The 23,263-nt window shown below is 46.8% G+C and overlaps 1 protein-coding gene across 5 annotated transcripts in view; it reads right to left on the bottom strand.

The window, feature by feature from the left end:
• The window catches only part of PTPRU (protein tyrosine phosphatase receptor type U), a 1,238,801-nt gene that overhangs the window by 11,026 nt on the left and 1,204,512 nt on the right, over positions 1-23,263 (bottom strand). For all 5 annotated transcript variants that reach the window (XM_069623015.1, XM_069623016.1, XM_069623017.1 and 2 more), the window contains one exon: positions 18,555-18,690. In XM_069623015.1, coding sequence (XP_069479116.1) covers positions 18,555-18,690 — 136 coding nt within the window. The remainder of the gene's footprint in view (positions 1-18,554; positions 18,691-23,263) is intronic.

Genomic DNA, 23,263 nt, shown 5'->3' with positions numbered 1-23,263 from the left:
CTATATATATCTAAGGTGCACCATCAAATGAAAACATGACATTGACAAATCCACTTCCTTGAAAAAAATGTTAAAGACTCACTGTAAGCGACAACATTCCATTAAAGCTAAAGGGACACGTGCATCCAGAAGGATTCTTCGTGCTTTTGCTGAAGCAAATCCTTTCATGGTAATTTCATTTAGGGTCATTCAATTTGTTTTTTCTCTTCTTCTTCTAATGGGGGTTGTTCCCCCCAGAGTCCCCACCACCTGTACCCTTTCCCACAACACGACAACCCATACCCTCTACATATATCTCTCCGTTTGACCTCCAGAAAGTTAATCACCACTAGTAAATGACCACACGTTCATTTATTTTCGGTAATCCGCGGTACACGTCTGAGGGAACAAAGCTGAGGCTTGATCCGCCTCATGGGGTAATGTCCTTCCTCGGTAACATTCACTGCCTGTGGTCACAGGTAAGGCATGTCCACTGGACAAGGCAGCGAGGCATGCCCCTCGCCTGCCCGTGCCCTGTGCTATGGCAGGAGAATGGCATGACAACATCACTGCCACTGAGTCACGTGCAAGTCTTGGTGCAGTCTTCGATTGTGGGATGTGACAGTGAGTTTTGGGAAAATATTCTTTGATTAAGTAGTGCTGTGATTGTGACATTTGTCCATTCATATTTCAGTGTTCTATTTTCCAGTGTCAGGGCCCCTTTGGGGTATTAGAGCAATTTGCAGTCTGGACCATATGCCTTCAAAATACATAAGCGGCTCCTTTCAGAATGAGTTCTACTGCTCTCAAATCCACACATCGACACTGTCACATAATTAAATATCACAGTGGGCACGATACACACAGGCCGTTTTGCTCAGCTCTGGCAGAACACTCTTTGATCCTGACATTATGGCACATCCCTTTAAAATTAGGGTAGTTGTAAGAAGCTACGGAACCCTAAAAGTCATGCTCTAATCTCAGTGGGTCTGGAAGTGAGTTCCAGAATGTTAGAGTGTTTTTTTAGCACGCCCAGAATAGACAAGCTTCAAAGTCCTACCTAAATGGAGGGCTTTGCATTCTATGGACACTCTGCCTTCTCCTGCTCCTCTGCCCAAGGGACTGCCAGCTGTCAGCCTGGGTTTGTAAGCCTGCACGGCTCCTGCTGATTGAAAGGCAGGGAGGCGCGGTGTCAGAGAAGTAATAGCACTTAAGGAGTTGGTCGTAAACCACTACCGTCTTGCAATGTTCACAGACCTCATCAGGCGAGAGGGAGAACACGCTCTTTCCATCAATAGGTAAATCGATGACTCTGTCTCCTCTCCTACATCCTGATGCAATGAGGAAGGCCTGAGCTACTCATGTGCAAACGCAGTGCCAGACATGTGAGGTCTGGCACAGCCATCTAAGGCTGCATGATTACCCCTGCCCATACTTGGTGGCAGCCGAGAGATTTTGCCAGCCGGAGGAAAAGCTATACAAATAATGAAGGTGGATGTTTGGCCACTGATCATGCAAAGCAGGTTAGAAAATTAAATTGGCCAAAAGTATCCCAAAAGACTTAGAAAAATAGCCTTGCATGTCAAGATATATGTAACAGATTCATGATATGATATATTATATGAAAATCGTGTAGGCAAATGTGTCCGATTTTTGGGTGTCATTATGAGGGTATACACGCATTTCGTCGACCACTTTTTCATCGTGGGACTTTTCATCGCCGACACTTTCTTTGCCAACATTTTTTTAAAAAAAAAAATGTTTTAGGGGGGGTGTTTGTGCGGGTTGGGGCATGATTATTTAAGTAAGGGCGGTGTTTGGGGGGGGCGCAGCCCCCCCATAAATAAAATAAAGAAATAAATAAAAATGTTGGCGATGAAAGGTCGGCGATGAAAAGTCCCACGATGAAAAAGTGGTCGACGAAATAACGTAGAACCCATTATGAGTTTGGAGGTAAAGAGAAAACAGCCAGTAATGGTATCTTCTGTTTTTTTAGTTCCCTTGCTTATGGGTCCGCAAACCAGTATGGTCTGATTACATGTTAGAAGTTACTGGTAAACGCCCGGGATTTTAGAATACCGGATGGGCTGTATGACATGATATGATGATATGATATGATATTTATAATGCGCCTATACACAATTGTTTCATGCTGCGACGAGGCAAGGGAGGGGAAACAGAGGGAGGACAGACAACGATCTTACTAGGCCAGGTGACACTGAGATTGTGCAAGTGCAGGGGAAAAGTGCAGGGGGAAAGGGGAGGGGACAGTGCAGTACATAGGATAAAAGTAAGATAAATAAGGACAATAAAGAAAAGTGCGGTCAGCTAGTGGCAAGTGCAAGGATAAGTGCAGTGTACGTTTGGTAAAAGTGCTCGAGGCCAATGTGTTTGCAATTTCTTTTTTTAAACAAATTTCCTCACAAACATAATTTGGGGGAGACCCTCTGCAACACCTCCACATCCCCCGCCATAATTAAATACCTAAACCCACCCCCCCATGTATATTTGCGAGGAAATGGGTTACAGAATTGCGAACAAGTGGGCCTGTATCAAATAGGCCGGCAATGAAATGGGGTTACTCCGCAGGATGTTTTTATTCTGCCACCAAATTCGGAATTTCAGAGGTGAAACTCATCTCTTCCCCAGCCTTTGTGTGGAAGTAATTACCTTCACACAAAGCATTACTGATTGTGCTAATTATCACATGTGGTAATACGATATCCACATTGAGTCCTATGAACGGGCTGCATGACTGAATCATGCGATCACTTCAAACTACTATACGCTGACTGCAAGATTTATCAATATTAATGTTTGGTGGTATTCACAGAGGAAATACAACCAAACTCGCAATCAGACCCTATACACTCTTATAAACTCTGTGGTCCTGATTCACAAAGTGTTTTTTCAATGTGATTGCATCATTATAAAACACTTCTGTAAATCAGGCCCAATATCTGGTTGCATGTGCATGGTGGTATTATCTTAAAAAATGTCAGTATTACCACCTGCGGTAATCCCTATATTCTCAAATGAAATCCAAACCGACTTCAGAATGGGGGCTAACAGAGACTCATACCTGATTCATGGAACATTTTCCTATGGGATTGCGCCATTATAAAACACTTCCTTGAATCAGGCCCAGAGTTTGGTGGAAACGCCACACTCAGGCCAGTGGTGACTAGCTCGGTTTGCAGGTGACTATCTCTATTGCCACCAGTAATTCTTTTAACCTATTCATGAGCTCAATTGCATAGCAAGGTTTAGGCTACATCTTCTCAAATATGTGGTTATTGTGCAATGCTCCAGGATTTTAAACGTTAAAACAGATATCCTACCCGTGTTGCTCTGTGTCTTCTTGCTTCCAAGGCGAGCATGTTGCCCCTAAACTATCCTCCCGAGACAGGTCACTTATAACTTTGATGTTTGCTTGAGGCTTTTAACCTGTTTATGGGTCATTTCTTGGTAATGACCACAAAAATAGTCATACTTTTTTTAACAGGCAAACAGGTCTTGGCAGGCACTGATCTACGTGTGTAAAAACGTGAACATGTTAGCTTTGTTTGTTCTAGGGAGTTTGTGGGATATTCTGCGCACAAAACCCTGTTTGTCGATTCATGGAATAGACTGCGCTGGACTTTTCCGGGAGTTCGTGCCTTCTCGGCGTGTCTCTGCGAGCTGTCGAGCTCCACTCGCGAGATTCCTCGCAGAGGGTGGTTTGGGCTTACGCAGAGCTCAAAGTAGGGGGCAGAACATGCAGAATGAGGAAGAACAAGGAAAATGTTGGGCATTCCAAGGGACGGTCCGTCGGAGCCAATTGCATGCCCATAACTGCGCAGAACAAATCGTATTCATGGATCTGACATGGCAACCTCACGTCAGGGCAATGACCACACAAAGCTCTCGATCTAACCGCCACCAAATGCAGGCTTATTTGTGCATAGGAATCACCATGCAGAGATTAAGATTGCATGTTGAGATTGCATGTTGGATTTAGGAGTGCCTGCACATATTCAGAGTTCTGATCGAAGTTAGGGGAGCGCGTAAGCAATGTAGCGGGGTGAAGGTACATTTTACGGGGGTTTGCACGCAAATTTACTGGGAAATTACAACTTCTACGATACATGGCATGCATGATGTGGGGGTGCTGGGAATAATTAGGAGGAACCCTGCACAGTGTCGCCGGGTTACTGCCTTTATTTTGGCGGTATGCATGCAGTTTTTCCAGGGCGTGTTGCTTTACGGTCGAGGAGTGCGCCAAGGTCTGTATGCGCGGCTGGAATTGCTATGCATGGGGACTTGTCATGGGCGTTTCCGGCCGCTCCTTGCATATAGGGTTGTTTTGCGGAGTTCGGGCAGAGTTCCAGTCTGCTCCAGTGCTCTACGAGTGAGGACGTGTTTTCTGCTGCTGTCGCTGCTGTGCCTTTAAGGTTTTTTCCCAGCATCACCTTCAAAAACCTGCCCTGCGCGCGGAGCGCGCGCGGAGTTCGGGCAGAGTTTCAGTCTGCTCCAGTGCTCTACGAGTGAGGACGTGTTTTCTGCTGCTGTCGCTGCTGTGCCTTTAAGGTTTTTTCCCAGCATCACCTTCAAAAACCTGCCCTGCGCGCGGAGCGCGCGCGGAGTTCGGGCAGAGTTCCAGTCTGCTCCAGTGCTTTACGAGTGAGGACGTGTTTTCTGCTGCTGTCGCTGCTGTGCCTTTAAGGTTTTTTCCCAGCATCACCTTCAAAAACCTGCCCTGCACGCGGAGCGCGCGCGGAGTTCGGGCAGAGTTCCAGTCTGCTCCAGTCCGCGCCAGGACAAGGGTCAAGGGTCAAGGCTCCAGACGGTCTAAGAGCCCTAAGGTAACTTTTACAACTAAACCTGTCCGCGAAATCCATCGACTACCAAATACCAACTTCCAACTATCCTCCTTTTTACATCTTTCCCTACCGGCTACCCACTCCTGTTCTCTCACCCTCCTTCTTCTTTCCCCTTTCCTACCCGCCAATCACTTCCTACTGTGTCCCCCTTTCCCTCTTTCTCTTCCCTCTTCCACCTACCTCACTGTCCCCCTTTCCCTTCCCCCCCCACCACCCCCCTCCCTAATTCCCCCTCCCATGGAGGAAGATCCAGATCAGCGCAGACTCAGAAGCAAAGTGCGTAAGAACCTACACGCACCATCGGCCGCCTCGGCCCTAACCTCTTTACATCTTCTGAGGCCTTTGACGGCGACCGCTACGCTGCCGTCGCCTGCCTTGACTCCTCGAGGAGATCTTCCCTTTCCTATGGCGAGCCAAACTCATGGAACTACCATAACTTCTGGGACACAGTCATCGGCACCCATGGAGCCTGTGAAGCTGGGCGCCCCCCCTGGGCCTGAGTCCCGGACCGTTCATACGCACCTTACAACGCATAAAGGTGGACCAGCTAACGCCACAGCGCCGGCCAGCTGTCTGGTGCCAGCTCCTGACGCGACCTGCCCTCTCACCGCTTCGGCGAGTGACCCATTCTGTGCAGGGACCGGAGGGTCCCCGCCAGTGGGTCTGAGGGCGCCCGCATCAGTTGACTCACCCGGCACAGCCCGGCCAGATCCCGCTGTATCAGCCGACACGGCTGAGCTGAACAACATAGCGGCACCACCAAACACTTCTTTCAACTTGACTCCGGCCCACACGCCGTCATCGGTCTCTGAGCCTCGTTCTGAGTCCCAGCCATGCATGTCCAACATAACCATCGAGGCGATGATTCATATAACTACGGACGATCCCAGGACCTTATCGGATATGGCTAGACGTGAGACGCTAAAAAAACAATCATCCTCCGCTCAGGCCCCAGTGGCGCTTTGCATGGCACCGGACCTGACCTCAGTCAATCTCACACAAACATCCGATATTGAGCTGAGCATTCTGCAAGACAATATATCTACAGCTGAGATTTCTCTTCTCAAACTTCCTTCAGATTCACAATCTCAATCTCAAAACAAACCCAAAGACACATCGATGAATTCCTTCTTGGAATCAATAACTGACACAGATTCAGATGAGGATCCCACCTCTCCGAACATCGCTTCGCACAAAAAACTGTGCGCCCAAACAAGACCACCGCACAAAAACCAAACTAATACAAGAACGAAACCTGTGCCAACGACACAAGCGCTCAACAAATTGTCGGCACCAACAAAAAAAAAAAAACACCAAGTTCTGGCGTCTGCGTCAGCAAAATCTTCCAAGCACCCACCAAGAGAGGCCCGACCCCAGCCTCGGAAAAAGAGAGGTGATTCTAAACTTTCTTTACCCACACCTCTCTTGTCATCCGCCTTGCTGAACTTCTTCAAGATCCAAGGGAAAAGAAAACTATCGACCGACTCTGAGCTGTCTGATGCGGAAATTCTAGAAGCGCTTGACGAAGCCGCGCCTGCCTTAAAAACCAGAAAAATTGTAGATACTGAAAGCCCCCACCCACCCATTTGTCCTACAGATCCCAAAGACAACCTACAAGACCTTCAGACACCAGTCGCGTTGACCCCTGAGCGGATACTTTCCGCTCCACTCATCACTGCCCCAGACATCCAAGCTGAGAAACACCTTTCTAGAAATCCGGAATCCAGCTCATCTCCTCACTTAATATTCAAAGATTGCCCGGCTAACCAGGGCCTTCCGGGCATTCTAGACTTATTACAGCCCAAGCCCGTCTCTTCATACAAAGCAAAGCCCACACACTCGTGGCCGACAGCCCACCTACCCATCCTTCCCCCCCTGGCGTCGCCGGCAGATTCACCACCCAGCGTCATCATACAAGACGACAGCGACCAACACCAGAGCCCGGTCACAGAGAGACATTCAAACGACGCAGAATTCGAAAGAAGATCAGTAAGGCGCAGGCATTCCCTGGCGAACTCTGCATCTTTAGGACCCAGAGATTTCCCAAGAAACAACAGACCACTCTTGGATCCTGCCTCTACACCTCAAAAAGACACATCGGGCAACAGAAAAGATTTAACGACAATTATGTCGGCAATAACCATCGCAATGGCCCCTTTCTGCAAACTCTATGAATCATTAGGAGATGCATCAAGAGACAACACGGCCATCTTGGCCTCCATTCAGTCTAAACTCACCTTCCTCGAAGGCTACATCACTGCTATCGACTTGAAACACGACATATTTAACACCTCAAAAGACCCAACACTGTTGGCCCCACAGCAACCACACTCACACGCGTTAAGGACGACGATCCTTCCTCAAAAGTTCTGTGCTGACAGCTCTACACAGACGTCCAACACTACCTCCCTCATTGACCTTGCTCCAATATTTTCGAGCAAACCAAAGCCCACGTCAGTGGCTCTAACGCCCACTTCCAGTCTCCACCCGACTACTGCTCAAAACCAGGACCGGACCCAACGGAGACTTCAAGGCAAAAAGACATTAAATCTAGCGCTAAGCGATCATCAATCCTCCTCGCCGATCCATCCCCACAATCTTCTGTTAGAACGCGGCCTAACAAACTCCGACCATCCTATCTCAACGGACACCTTGGATCTGCCCAGGCCACGGCCTCAAACCACAATAACCTTGGCCCAGTCTTCGAAAACCTCTGAAGAATCTTTCGTTTCAAGTTCTCTACCTCCATCTGCAGCCCAAGAAGTGGCCGACTTACCTATGGCACCTTCATCTACTCAAGATGCTGGACAAACCCCTTGCCGGCTGCCCACTCTACAGGCGCTCCCTGAGGCTCCATCCACCTCAACATGGGAGCCGGCTGGGAAGCATCTCGAGATTCACCCTCTGCCCACGCCTGCTCCAACCACGTCGACCAAACGAAACACTAACCACGTTCAAAATAGTGTGGTAGATAAAACAAGACCACCAAAGCCGCCCAAGACCCCCAAGCCAACGGAACTGAACCCGTCCAACGGTAAGCCAACTAGAACCATAACCCTGTTCAAAATCGAACAGATCTCAAGCAAAGATAAATACATAATCCTCAACAGAAGAACAGTGCTGAAAATATCATCGTCAATACCCGCCTTAAAACATCTGAAATCGGACCACTTTCAGCGGGTCGAACCTTACCACAGAGACAGCAAGGCCAAGGCGCTCCTTTACAGCTACAGCTCGGCAATACAAGATATCTGTAAACAAGCAGGCGAAGACCTAAAGGCAATAGGGTTCCTCCTCTCAGAAATAAAAGCCTACGCCGACAGACCAACCCCTTCTGGGGTATACTCAAAGAAGGAAATTAACGACCAGAGCCCATCTAGACGCCTCCATGAGCGCAGAGACAAGTTAAGGTCCCACTTCAATGTTCCATCAAGAAAAAAGTCAATCTCTGATCAGACCCATGAACATCGGGCAGACCCTACCCGGGACCACTTCTCTCAATATAGAACCTCATCGAAAGCGGTCTGGGTAGACGCATCACCCCAAAGGCCCCTCTGCCACAGTGAACACAGGCAAGCCACACCTACCCGCGGCTTGTCTCAGTACCACCAAGACAGGCAACGCACGGATAGACCAGCCCATGCCCGGAGACACTACTCACCTCAAAGTGATAGTCGTGCCTACAGGTCTCAACATCGACACCCAACTTCTGCTTCATCACCAGCGAAATCCACTACAAGGCCAACAGGACCTTGGCACTGGATTAAAGAAGTTCTAGCTCCAAACAAGGCAAAATAGCAATCACTAGAGGAAGCCGACGTCCCCCTACATCTAAAACTTCTAACGCTGGCCTCCTGGAACACAAGGGGACATACTCACTTAACGACTCAAAACTGCATAGACTTACAAGAGTTCGACATCCTCTGCCTCCAGGAAACATGGCTGCTAGACAAACCTGTGTTGGATGGATACGAAATTGTGACATCACCGGCGGTAAAGGGCCCTCTGGGTCGTCCCTCAGGGGGTCTCTTAATAGCGGTGAGATCGGACCAAAATTTAAAAATTCTCAAAACTACTGCTAACTCCTACGGGGTTCTGGCGGTCCTGTTGGCATGGAACAGCCCGTCGGACTCCCTCAAACCATCTTCTAAACCAAGCCTGTCGCCCCCCCTTGCGTTGATCACCACCTATTGGAACCCACAGAGAACCTCCACATCTCTTTTTTGCCAAACTATGGAGGAAACAATCGACGACATTTGTATAGAATGGGAGACGCCATGGATCATTATTTGTGGTGACCTCAACGCTAAGTGCGACCAGCCGAAAGAGATCTCTTCGAAGGACACGGAACCCACGCAAGCCGAACGAAGAGGCGAAGTATGGATGGCACTCATGTCCTCTAGGAACTTACATAACGCCGCCAAGATCAGAGAAGGCCAGCCTCTCCTACCAACATGGAAAAGAGGCCACTGGTCGGCCACTTTGGACTATATTTTTGCCTCTCCAGCCCTGTGTGCACAAGTCCAAGACTTCCAAGTGCTGGAAACCACGTCAAGCGACCATAACCTTTTGTGCCTCTCCTGGGCCTCAACAGCGCTCCCGAACGGCAGCTACCTCCCCGAGGTGGAGCTCGATCCACAACAAACGCGCTTGCGTCTGTCTGCCGCAAACATAAGGGCAATCACCTCTCAATACGTGACAAACCAAAACGCGGAGGCACCCCTGGAATCTCCTGGTAGACCAAACTACCTCCCACTCCTCCTATCCTACAAGTATTCTTCGACGTTGGGTCCAAAAGCCCAAAAGATCCACACTCATCACTTCGACAAACAAATAGCACTCAAAAAAACGGCATTGAGAAAGCTAAAAAGACAAGTCAAAGCTGTCAAAACCGTCGAAGCATGGAATAAGTGGGCCAACGAATTTCGAATGTATAAGGCATGGTTAAGAGCCAGACAGGTAGACATCTACCAGAGGGATGCTGAACTTATGCTCCGAGTCCTAACAACTAAAAAGACAGCAGACTTTTGGTCTCTAATAAACCGCACGCAAGCGACAACCTCCTCAAACATGAGTAACGCTGTTCCGGAGCAATCCTGGGTTACTTTCTTTACTGACCTTTATGCGAGCCCATCGGCAGTAAAATCTCAGTGTATCACCATGCCAGACTCCCCATGGGTGGACCTTTCAGCCGTATCTGACATATCTCTCGCAATCAAAAGGCTTAAATCGTCCAGAGCGCCAGGTCCGGATGGGCTGTCTAACATAGACTTAAAAAAACACCACGACGAATGGTCCACCTTCATTTCTAATTTGTTCAGCCATTGCAGACAAACGAGAAAGATCCCACTCTCGTGGTGCACATCCATCATTATTCCCATTTACAAACAGGGACCCAGAGACATCCCGGGCAACTATCGCCCGATAGCCTTGCTGGACATCATGGGCAAGATCTTTGCGTCTCTCCTCCTAGGCCACTTTCAACAATGGGTCAAAACAGCCCCTTGCAATGACCCTCTTCAAACAGGCTTTAAAAAGCAAGGGAGCACTACACTGAATATATTCATACTATCCCTGCTGAAAGCAAAAACGAAAGAAACCTCTCAGCCTGTCTACGCTGCCTTTATCGACCTTTCACAGGCTTTTGACAAAGTCGACAGAAGGAAATTATGGGGCAAGTTAAAAAACTGGAATTGCCCAGAATCGGTCCTAAATCCACTAATGGCCTTGCATACCAACACCACTCTCAAGGTCAGGCTGAACAGACAAGGCACTCTTTCTAGGGAAATTAGTGCAAACAGAGGGGTCAAGCAAGGCTGCCCACTGGCTCCAGCCCTTTTTGTCGCATTTCTTGGTGACTATAAAGACTCTGAGCGGCATGTCCGCTCCTTTCCGCCAAAGCTTGGAAATACGGTTCTGTCACGACTCCTCTACGCGGATGACATGATTTTGTTCGATCAGACGCCAATCGGCTTGCAACGGCAGCTCGACAATCTCGCAGCCTATATGTCAACCAACAATTTACTAATAAACCAGGCCAAAACCAAAATCATGATTTTTTCAAAAGACATTCGTCCTCACAAAAAACCAACATCGTGGACAGTAAACAACACCAGAATTGAGGTGGTTTCCCACTTCAAATACCTGGGAGTAGTAATTGATGGTTCAACCAAGGAACAGAAAATGCAAGCTCACCTCTGGACAAAAACAAAGCTTTTGACTTCTCAACTTAAAGCGATCGACAGGAAATTTGGCAAATACTCACTCTCACCGGCCATTGCCTTCTACAAAGGGAAAATAGTGCCAGCGTTAACATACGGCATGGACGCAATGTTCACGATTCCACACCAACTATGGCGAAGGCTAGAGGGCCACATCTGGAAATCACTTTTGGGTTTACCAAATGCAATTCCCATCGAAGCAGTCAGAAGAGAACTGGGGCTGCTCTCGCTAGGCACGACTGTCAGTGTGGCCTCGCTTGCCTTGTTTAGAAAGACATTAATAAAAGATGGCCTTCAAATCTGCAACTTCATCAGCCAAGAGCTGTCATCCACGTCCTCCAAAGCCGTTCTGCTTTGGGTGCGTCGGCAAGAACACACACTGGAGGAAGTGTTATGTTCCAAACTTGACCTAATTTCAAACCCCCAAAGGGTAAGCGACAAATTAAAGACCCAAGACTGGATCTCCACCATAGAAAAAGCGGCAGCAGCGAAATGCTTAAGACATCTCCCGCCAACATTTAACAAGGTGAAATCGCCCCTAAATTACTGTGTTAAATTCCCAGATAAAAAACTTAGAGGAATATTTTTGCGAGCACGTCTCAACCTACTCCACACAAGAGAAATTTTGGGGATTAGATCTTTAACTGCCATAACTACCTGCAGGCTATGTAGTGATCCTGACTCAACGGAGTCAATACGCCATCTCTTGTTGAACTGCCCCTCGCTGAACCGAGAACGCATGGCCTATCTTCCTCCACTATGGCACGACTCAACCCTGATTGAAGAAAACACATGGTGGTGCCGTCTGATTTCTGGTGAAAAACCCCGCTGGGCAACGGCTACGGCAAAAATAATTCAGCAGGCCTTCCTCAAAATTGCGAACCAAAGCTTGAATTCTTTACCGGAGGTGCACGGTGGATACCAACATGACCACACAGATGCACGACGTGAAGTCTCAACAGGCGAACCAGGCGTCGGCTGAACATCCCCCTTTATTCTGTAAAACTCCAACCTTGACCTGATCACAAATTCTCAACGCCTCGTCTGATCGCCGCCTTCTGCACCTGTGTGGGTTTCCGAATTTTATTGAAACTATGAACTGATACCCCTTGTAAAAATCATGCTTTTCTAGTTGATTATGTACAAGTAATAATAAAAAAAAAAAAAAAAAAATAGGGTTGTTTTGCACGCAAAATTTGGTGACAAGGCGGAGCATGCAGATTTTCTCATTTGCGCAGGGACACACAAAGTACTTTTGAGGTACATATTTAGCGGGGTCAATGCGCCTTTTTCCATGAATCAAAGTCTATCTTTGGCAATTTTTTGGCCACAGCCATGAAACAAGGAAGTGCTGACAAGACTGCAGACAACTTTTGTACACCGTGTATCTATTGTCGTACGCATACACACAATTTAAAACATTTTGTTAAAATGCAGTTTTTTTATTATACTTTTGGCACAAACACCACTGCTATGTTTTTTTGGCAGTTTTTCAACACCGGCAAAATGTTCAGAGCATTGTGATGAGATGCCAGCCCAGCCGCCTTTAATAATTGTGCTACACGAGTATAAGCACGCTGACTGACAAGAGAGGATTGCTCTTTCGCTTCTGTCAGCAAGCACACTCTGTGTGGGGTGGTTCCGGGCTTGTCCTGGATGGTGTTGCCATGATGAAGGTGCGAGGTAAGTATTCATTTGTTGTGTATCTTGTGTAATCGGTCTGCATGTATACAAGAATTCAGGTGGGGTTGTCTGAGGGCATGTGTGGTAATGTGTCCATGTGTCAATAATTGTATTTATGTATACGTACATGAGACTGCTTAATGAATGAGCGGGTGAATAAGAGTGTGTTTTGTGTTAATGTATAAATGCGGAGGTGAATGAGTGTGTGTGTTGTGTGAATGTATTAGTGCCTGGGTGAAAGAGAGAGTGTATGTTGTGTGAATGAGAGCAAGTGCGTGCCTGCCCTGCACGGACTGTATGAGGGGAGTTGGGCTGTTATTTGGTGGGGATGCTACTGGCAGCATGGCATTAATACAGGGAATCAAATCAAGGGTTAAGTGAACATGATGAGTGCTGTAACATAGCTAGACTGGTATACTTTGATGAAGCCAGTCTAGCTATACTGTTTTACAGTGGCATGGTATTTGTTTGATTTATTCGGCATCATCAAGGGTAACACAAACATGATCAATGATATTACTTAGCTAGATTGGCATACGTTGGTGCAGCCAGTCTAGCTACACCTTCTTATGTGGTATGGTATTGTTTACTGGATCTCAGTGATGAGTGTTATTACATTATTATAGTGGCTTTCATTTGTGCAGCCATTTTGCATGTACTTTCTTTCTTTGGAATGGCATTGTTTACTGGCAAAAGTCAACAGGAGTAAAGTTCTTATATGCTAATAATGGCACCTGTTGGTAGAGTCTGTATGTTTATGTACTGGCATAGCCAGCATGCAAATATTGTTTATACTTGCATATATTGTGGGCAAAGGCATCATGAACATATTTTGGAACAAGCTCCTCTGCACTGTTTATGACTTTCACTAATTTTATATTTGTATTGCTCTATACAAAACCGATTGCAAACTTAGTGGATTTTTACCCATTTTTCACAAAATGTGTGCCAGAAACTGCACAACTTTAATCCATTATTTGTAAAGATTTTTCTTGGTTCAGATTTCCCTGTTATCTTTGGTCGTTCCTGCATATTGAAGGAAATCATTTACGCCCCTCCAATTACAATAAATCTATCAGCTGCCACTGTTTCTTGGACTCCACAAGCACAAAGTTCCCCGCACATGCTATGTCATTGGGCATTTGTATAGCGCCTTTTCACCACTGGCATGACCTCAAAGCACTGCGAAGGAGGAAGAGCTGCTTCCTTTTCATGCTAAACCTGCATGCTTTAACTTGTCGTGACCACTGGGACATTGAATGAGCAAAATACAAGGCTATATATTTGCTGAGCTTTCTTGCCCTAAGCCACCCATCCTTTGTATTGCCTCCATCAAACTACAGAGGTGGGGGTGGCACCCATTGTGCTCAGGAGGATAGCTCAGCGGCAACGTGGTCGCCTAGGAAGCAAGATGACACAGAGCAACACAGGTTCGATCTCCAAGTCCGCGCTTAGAAACCTCTGGGTAATAAGCGCGTTATAAATACCATATCATATCATATCTGTCACTGACCATAGTAACAACTGCAGACTGTGGAGGGAGATTTCCTGCACACGGATGGATTTATGCTTTGGAGTCTAATCTTATATGTCATGGATGGAGATCCCAAAATGTGATGGACCGAGACTGACCTTTGAGCTTTGGCTGTACCCATAGATGTTCCTCTGGGATCGCCCTGATATAAAGATGGCAAAACTGCATACACAATAAAGTTGGCATAGGTGGTCCCTCCACTCAGGACTAAGATAACTCCTATCACTGGTCTACACTTTTATACCTAATTGACTTCGCACGAGGATTAGAAGTTGTGCCAGCTCAATGTAAACCAACAGACAGAAGTGATAATGATATGACATGGGTTTTATAACGTGCCTATACACAAGTGTTTCAAGGCGTGACGAGGCAAGGGAGGGGGAACCAAGGAAGGACAGACAACGATCCTACTAGGCCAGGTGTCATTCAGATCGCGCAAGTGAATGGGAAGGGGGAAGGGACAGTGCAGTACATGGGAGTAGATAATAACAATTAAAAGTAACGGCCAGCGGGTTGCAAGTGCAAGGGTAAGTGCAGACATCAGGTGTCAAGTGCTGGAAGGGGAACTGTAGGGATACAGAAACAGTCCCCAAGTGCAGGGGTTGCCAGGCGGGCATAAAGCGTGCCCGCAGCTGTTCTGCGAGCTTGTCCGGGAACATGGCTGATAAAAGTACTATTTGAAGCAGTCTTTTATGTTCAGATGTTGTTCAGATGCAGCCATTGGTGCCCCTCGCCAATTCCTGTGCACTGCCCACGGGTCTCTGCAGCAAAGTGAACCAGCCGGAATACGGGATGAGGTGCTCTTAGACAAAGGGGCCGCAAACCCAGAAGCGGGTGATTGGGGAAGATCCCAGAAGACCCTCTACCAAGAGAACGTAAGGGCCAGGCAGGCCCGAGTGGACACTTCTGTTATGCTACGTGTAAAGTCACAAGCCTGAGAAACCGCAGCAGACTGATAGGAACTGGTTTGGGTGAAATTGACAGGTAATGAAGTTAGAAAACAGGACCAAGATCTGAAAGTGAAAACTTGAAGTTGGAGGGCTGGGCGGCAATTGAAGGTGTCTGTCAAAATTACCGGAACAGACCTCTGGGGAAAAACATGTTTTAAGCCAGTCAAATATCTTTTTGAATAGGTTTTTAAATTACATTTTTCTTCTCGTTTTGCTTGCTGTTTGTTTTTGCTGCTTCTGTTTACTGAGCTAGCGACAGGGGCGTTGCTAGGGGGGGGGCTGAGTGGGCGATAGCCCCTGATCTTTTGGTTGTAGCCCCAGATACAATCTCAGGAGCTACAGCCAAAAGACTAGCTAGCCCCCAGTCCCAACAGTTCCGACATCAGCTTAGCCCCGGGTCTTTTCCAGACCTAGCGACTCCCCTGGCTAGCGATATGAAGATGGTGAAAAAGGGTGGTGTTTATCCCGTTATCCCTTGCAGGGGCACAGTATGCCATTTGCTGGACAAGGCCCTGCATCGCAGTACCTTCACGGTGGCAATGGCAGCAGTATAAAAGTGTCATCCCGTAATGTGGGGTGAAATGCATGTGAGCATGTTTTGTTGGCTCCTGCAATCTTTTATTATTTGTATTGAGTCAGTTGATCGCAATTAACCTCTCAAATGTATATCTTACAAATGAAACAGAAGATCACGTTACATTTTAAAATAGTTCTAACAAAGTTTCACTTTTAAAGTTAAATCAGATTTTAAGAAGAGAGGAAAAATATTGATGTGGTAGAGAGTCCAGGGAAAATCAAAACATTTAAAATGACAAAGCAAGAGCATCCGAACATTTTGAAATTGGATGTCATGTCTAAGTGAGATGTGGATGTAACAAACAGTAAAAATGAGAATAATCACTGATTGTACTTATACATTCCGAGAGTACATTGTACGTGATGTTATGTGTAATTAATGGGTAGTGTGATGGTATGTGTAATTAATGGGTAGTGTGATGTTATGTGTAATTAATGGGTAGTGTGATTTCAGGGAGGTTATACACCATAAAGCACAGCTTTCGGGTATTATGGTTGTCAATAACACCCTAGGATTGCAATATGAGTCGTGTGAGATTAAGCGATTGCAGAACATTCACAGTGGTTATTATGCTTGTCGATACTCGTTGCCTATCTGTAAAGTGAGAAATCAGTGATTAAGACCAGAGAGGTACTCTGTACTTTGGACGCTGCCAGGAAGCAGGCACTGGGGTATCACTCTTTTTTTCCTGGTTGCAGCTCTTTTTTCCCCTTGTGGCTTTGTGGAGTGCTGAAGAGAAGTGGAAGTTATTGTTTGTGAGACCTGTCAGGGTGCTTGGAAAAAACAGACCAATTGATTGTTTCCCTTCCAACTGGATTAGCAGGAACCTGATCAAAATCAGAAACAGCTGGTTCTAATCATTTACCACAAGATCCCTGGGGGAGGTGCGCAATGCTAAATATCAAAAACAGGCGTGTAGTCATTGCATAACCATCCCCCGATTAAGCTATACCCGCATGGTGGTTACCAGGGAGATGGGGCTCCTTTGCAGTAATGTAACCTAGTCGCTGATGCAGATGGCTACATATAGTGTAGGAATCTTAGACTTGTGAAACAATGTTAGACCTCAGGCGTCTGCAACTTTTGGCTCTCTGGATGCTGGCGACTACAACTACCATGATCCATTCTCAATGATAATGCTGGCTAGGGCTGACGGGTATTATAGAACAAAACATTTTAAGAGACAGCTCATAGGTCTGAATCAAGTACCCTCCTGATTCAGAATTAGCAGGCCTAGGAGTATCGCATTATTGCCAAAAGGTTTTAGCTGCGGAGTATGACACGCGGTTAGTAAACTGCTCTGATTAAATCTTCTTGACAATGGGGGTCATTACGAGTTTGGAAGTAGCCATGGTGCTAATAGCACCATGGCTGCCTCCAAACTCGGGTCCGGTTCCGTGGTGTCAGAATGGGGACTTACCGGGACATTCTGACCTATGCGGACCCAGTAAATCCCCATTTCGAAAACCAGTCCCCATTCCCATTTGAGCCCCCATAGGGCTCAAATGGGAATGGGGAAGGAGCTAATAACGGGCCCGCAATTTTATTAGCTCCATGGTCCCTTAATGGGTCCCGCTAAAACAGGGTGGTAAAACCAGCCGGTCTTGGTGGGACCTGCTAAGGGACCTCGTAATAGGGTGTTAAGGGGTTAACGGCACCGGCATCCTTACCGGTGCCGTTAACCCCCTACCGCCAGGGTCGGAATGACCCCCAATGTCTTGTGTCTTGCTTTATGGTTAAACCTAAGTGGTGATCACGATTCCCTGCTTTTCACTTGCATAAGAGGGCGTGGCACAATTTCAGCTAACAAATTACAGACAGCCAGCCACCGGATGTGGTTCGATTTCTTCCATTTAATGCCCTCAGTGATGTTTTTTTAGTGTGTTTTTTTGTTCGCTTTCATTTTCGTGTGCTTTGCTTTTATAAAAACAAAGAGAGGCCGTCGTCCGCACATTTTTCTCCCTGGTATTCCCTCTGTACCATTTTCCTGTCTGTTATTTTCGATGGGTATTTAACTTGCTTGATTGAATCACCCCGGAAGTAGAACCCCCGAGACAGAAATACCACTTCCATGCCGGTCAGCAGCTAATAATGGCATTTGATACATCCTTTGAACCCAGTTCAGAATCTGATTCAATTCGGGGGCATGTTTTGTGACATAAGTAGGCATGAAACAGTGTCTCACATTTACAAAGCACAATTTGTGACATTTAATAACTTGTTTGGGTAGTACTCGGTGCCTGATTTTTTAGGAGCATGTGTGGCAATCGTGCATTTTAAAGTGTATGGAAGTTCATGGAGGCCTTCCACACCAAGCCTGCAAGCAAGTTATTATTTAAGGTGTACAGACTGGAAGAAGGTAATCACTGAACAAACGCGTACGATTGAAGTAAACGCTTGAAGAATTGTCTCAAGCCCTTAAATAGGATTATTGCAGCACAGCAAGTCCCTTCCTGCTCCACTTTGCCCGGATGTGGAGGAGAAAGGGGATCAGAAGGGGTGCATCAGGATATCCGAGGGGGTGGTGTGCAGTGTTTTTCAAAATGTGTGTGCAGTGGTACACCTTTTGAAGTTATTAAGCCGGAGCATGTTTTTAAAAGCAATGTATGCTCCTGCCAGCCTGAGACAGGGCGATCATCCACTTCTGGTGGAGTGACAACAAGTTGACAGATGTGCCGACATAAAGATGGCATGCACAGAAATGCGAAGACACACACACACAGACACACATACATGCTCGGAACTTACTAAGGATTCGACCATATTTGGCTTGTAGTTGCGCAGCGTTTTCACCGCGAAGAAGACATCCACCATATGATGGCATCGAATCATCTCCAAGATCATCGCAGAGGCACAAAACGTACCACTGCGCCCACCTCCATTCCTGCAAGAAGACAAGAAGCACACAATGAGTCAGAGGGTGGAGTGAGGGCGCAAAAGCAATCAGACGATCCCTAGAACTGTGTGAGGGAGAGAAGGAGAACCTCCTGGGTCTGAGAGAGTCAGGGAGACATTGCCTCTCTCTGAAGCAACAGAGGAGCCAACCACTGTGTGCAATGGCTCCGGAGAGTCAGTTCCTGTTTCTGAGAGAGTCAGGGAGACAGTGCCTCGCTATAAAGCAACAGAGGAGGCAACCAATGTGTGCAACGGCTCCGGAGAGTCACTTCCTGTGTATGAGAGAGTCAGGGAGACAGTGACTCTCTATGAAGCAACAGAGGAGGCAACCACTGTGTGCAATGGCTCTGGAGAGTCAGTTCCTGTTTCTGAAAGAGTCAGGGAGACAGTGCCTCTCTCTGAAGCAACAGAGGAGCCAACCACTGTGTGCAATGGCTTCGGAGAGTCAGTTCCTGTTTCTGAGAGAGTCAGGGAGACAGTGCCTCTCTATAAAGCAACAGTGGAGGCAACCACTGTGTGCAATGTCTCCGGAGAGTCAGTTCCTGTGTATGAGAGAGTGAGGGAGACAGTGACTCTCTATGAAGCAACAGAGGAGGCAACCACTGTGTGCAATGTCTCCGGAGAGTCAGTTCCTGTGTATGAGAGAGTGAGGGAGATAGTGACTCTCTATGAAGTAACAGAGGAGGCAACCACTGTGTGCAATGTCTCCGGAGAGTCAGTTCCTGTGTATGAGAGAGTGAGGGAGATAGTGACTCTCTATGAAGCAACAGAGGAGGCAACCACTGTGTGCAATGTACCGGAGAGTCAGTTCCTGTGTATGAGAGAGTGAGGGAGATAGTGACTCTCTATGAAGCAACAGAGGAGGCAACCACTGTGTGCAATGTCTCCGGAGAGTCAGTTCCTCTGTCTGAGAGAGTCAGGGAGACAGTTCCTCTCTATGAAGCACTGTGTGCAGGCTCTGGAGAGTCAGTTCCTGTGCGTGATGAGTGGGCAGTGAAGCAAGGCCCTTATAGGTGAGTACACCATGTTGCCACGTGTGAAGTGCGCTCTGGTTTGTAAATGAGAAGAGAACACAGCGGATCCTTGGGCAAGGAGAGGGAAGACATCCCTAGCAATATCATCTAGGAACGTGGGGCATCTTTGGTATTAAGTGGTGTGACGTTGGAGAACTGCACTGGTGATACCTTCCCTACTGGCACCAAGAAGGATCGTATCTCTCTGTAGAAGTCCTGCAGAACTGTCCCCTGGCCTCGTTCTGCATCATTGTCAACCTAAAGATGGCACCCAATGGAGAACTTTCCTGCAGTGTCCCAGAATAATTCCCAGTTGCCTCGTCATCCCAATAATGGCACCAAACAGATTATTTATCTGCAGTACCAGTAGACTAAAAATGGCACATGCCATATCCCTTCCCTACAGCGTCAATATACTAAGGATGGGGGCCCATCAGTGCAGCATCAGCATTTCAAGGATGGCACCTACAGAGGCCCATCCCTGCATCATCAGCAGCATAAGGATAGCAACTATGGAGGCCCATCCTTGCAGCATCAACATCCCAAGGATGCCAGCTATGGAGATCAGCAGTTAACTCCTTGAATTCCTCAGAAATGTTCTCCAGGAAAACATGCATCAATTACCATAACTCTAGAGTGTATACATAAGTACCTTCCCTTGCCCAATTTGAAATATATATATATCACCACCAAGATCTTTAATCCTACTTATTGTGGATATGCCGATAACAGTCAAGCCAGAAATGCCATTCCTAAAAAGGTGAAATGTCCTTGATAAAGCACACGCTTTGTGAAACACGTTTCGGCCACAACATGAACGTTTCAATGCAAATCTACAACTGTGAATGGGATTATGAAAATTGTCTGCAAATGACATCCACTGTAATTCAGGATGGTGAAAGGAACAGAATACCAATCAAAACAGGCAAATCCATTTAAATATCTTGAATGTTTTCACGCTGGAAACAACTATCAACAACAAGATCTGAAGGGTGTGATCTTCTTGGCCCAGTAAGGGTCAGCAAACACAACCCCTGCTCCCACTAAGGGCTTTCCTTTCCTATTGTTCCCTATGCTATCCATGTACCATGGTCCAACATATTCTACTCTTTCTCTTTACATCTCTCTCTTGGATCCTTTGCATATTCCCACAAACTGGTCCTTGACTCCACTTCTCCCCCTTTTCTATTTTCCTATTCCCAGACTCCATGTATCTCCAAAACACTACCCTGGTCATTTCTCTCAATCACATCCTACCCATTCTATGGTCATCTATTCCAGTCACATGACTCCAGGGAACCCTCTCATATCTCTCTACATTAGGGGTCTGCAAACCTTGGCTAGCCACATGTTTTGGATTGCAACTCATTAGCCCTAACAAGCCCAGTCAATAGAGCGTGATGGTGGGTGGCTTGGCATGAGGTCCACTGCTGCCATCATCATGGGTGGCCTTAACCTCACTAACATGACAAAGTCCAAAACATCTGGAGAGACACAGAATGCAGACCCCTGCTCTCCATCCTCATGCTGTCCTGCAGAATCCACGCAGGTCAACTGGAATGTACAGTCCAGAAATCAATCAGCCTTTGTAAATAACTGTTTCGACTCACATCATGAGATCACCAGAATGTGGATCCCCTGCTAAACAATGCTGCTTTGGCTGGCTTCCAAACTGCTACCTTCTTCCACTCCCATTATATAACTAAGCAGGTCAGGTTGACTAGCGAGGACACACCACCAAATCCACTTTCACCCTTTGACTTTACCATCTCTTCCTTCAAAACCATTTCCATCCAACTTCTCTCTCCCACTGCTACTCAACTCCCACTCACCCCATGACCACAATCTCCTCCTCTGTGCCCACAATCTACTGATAGAAATACTCTTGGCTAATTCCACTGCTGCCATCATCATGGGTGACCTCAACCACACTAAAATGGCAAAGTCCTTCAACTATAGCTGGACTCCACATTCTCCAACCATGATTTGGCCAATGTATACAATCATCCTATCCACGAGTACCGCAACTCACTAGATCGTATCTTCCAATCCACCACACCTCACTTGTCTGCTCTCTCTATTGGTCCCTTGCCCACTGATAACTCATGCATCCACTTCACCACATAAGCCCCCACTCTCTCTTCCACTAGTATCAAAAGAAAATTCTAGCCTGAATTTATGTCCCCCTATCTTGACCAAGGCAAGATCAGCCTTTTTTTACTCGGTACCCTCCACCCCCTTGTTCAATCTATAGTAGAGCTGAGAATAGTTCTGGCTTCCACACTTCACGTTGCACTACCATGCTCACTCTTTCAATCCTTGCTCTCAACCGTGCATCTTTCCAGCCATACAACCGCGCAGGCATTTTCACTTGTGCAGCTGGCACACATCTCACATCCCTGCTCCTATTTGTGCCTACACAGACTCTCTTCTTGATCTCCTCATTGCCCTATATACTCCCAAATGTCCTTAGGTTACCCATATGTCCTCAATTCCATTGCACTCTTGCAAGCTGTCCATGACCTTTCAATGATCTGGCCAAATTTACGTTTTTCAAGTGTTAAGATTTACCTTTATCTCACGCGTGCATAGAACGAATATACATCTCCTATAAGAAATGCAAATGTACATTTCATATACGCACTTGAAAGGACTGACATTTATGTGAGTTTTTATTTGCTTGCCCCGAGCCAAACGTCACGCCATTTCCTCCTCCATCTCCACTAACGAGTTTTCCTCCTAATTTTCTTCTAAAATTACAATGAACACACCCCCTAAACACTTATATCTCTCCCAGCTCCCTCTTTATCTCCACTACCTTCCACATAGACCCTCGTGCTTATATCACAATTCTCTCCGAAATGATTTGCTGAGCTAACACCCACCTTCTAATGGGACAACTGATCAGGCATTCTGATGGACACCTTTGAACCCCAAACAGTATAAGAGCATGCACCAATGACCTGTTTTTACCGCTCCTCCCTCTTCAATCTTTATCAACAGGCATCTCCCTACCCTGCTTTGAATGTGGCCACTGTCATTCCCATCACAATGAATCTTTCTGCTGACCATAGCAATCTTTTTTTCCAATGGCCGGTCTCTCTTCTGCCTCACTGCTCCAAAACCGATGAGTGTCTTGCGTTCAACTACATACACCTCCAATCTAGGTTCCACAGAAGACACTCTACTGAAACAGTCCTCACTCTCAAACCTCAGTTGTCAGTTCTCACCATTCAAACCTCTCCTCAACCCACATTCTACTCAAGCTCTGTGTCGCCTTTCACACTGTGGGTCAAACCTCCCTCAAAGCTCTTTCCTTCATTGACCTTTAGGACACAGTACTCTAACGGGTTGTCTTATAGCTGTTCCACTGCTCCATCTCCATATCTTGGAACACTGACATACCTGCCCCCAATCTCCTCCTTGTCGGCATCCAACAAGGATCAGTCCAGGTCCCTCTTTCTATACACCTCCTTTCTCAGCAAATGCATCACATCCTTTGGTTTCCAATTTCACTTCTCTGCTGATGATACCATAACCAGGATTACA

The sequence above is a fragment of the Ambystoma mexicanum genome, chromosome 11 (assembly GCF_040938575.1).
Source record: "Ambystoma mexicanum isolate Mex_15411 chromosome 11, UKY_AmexF1_1, whole genome shotgun sequence".
Classification (NCBI taxonomy): Eukaryota; Metazoa; Chordata; class Amphibia; order Caudata; family Ambystomatidae; genus Ambystoma; species Ambystoma mexicanum.
The sequence above is the reverse complement of the archived record's forward strand: the minus strand, read 5'-3'. Positions and strand labels throughout refer to the sequence as shown.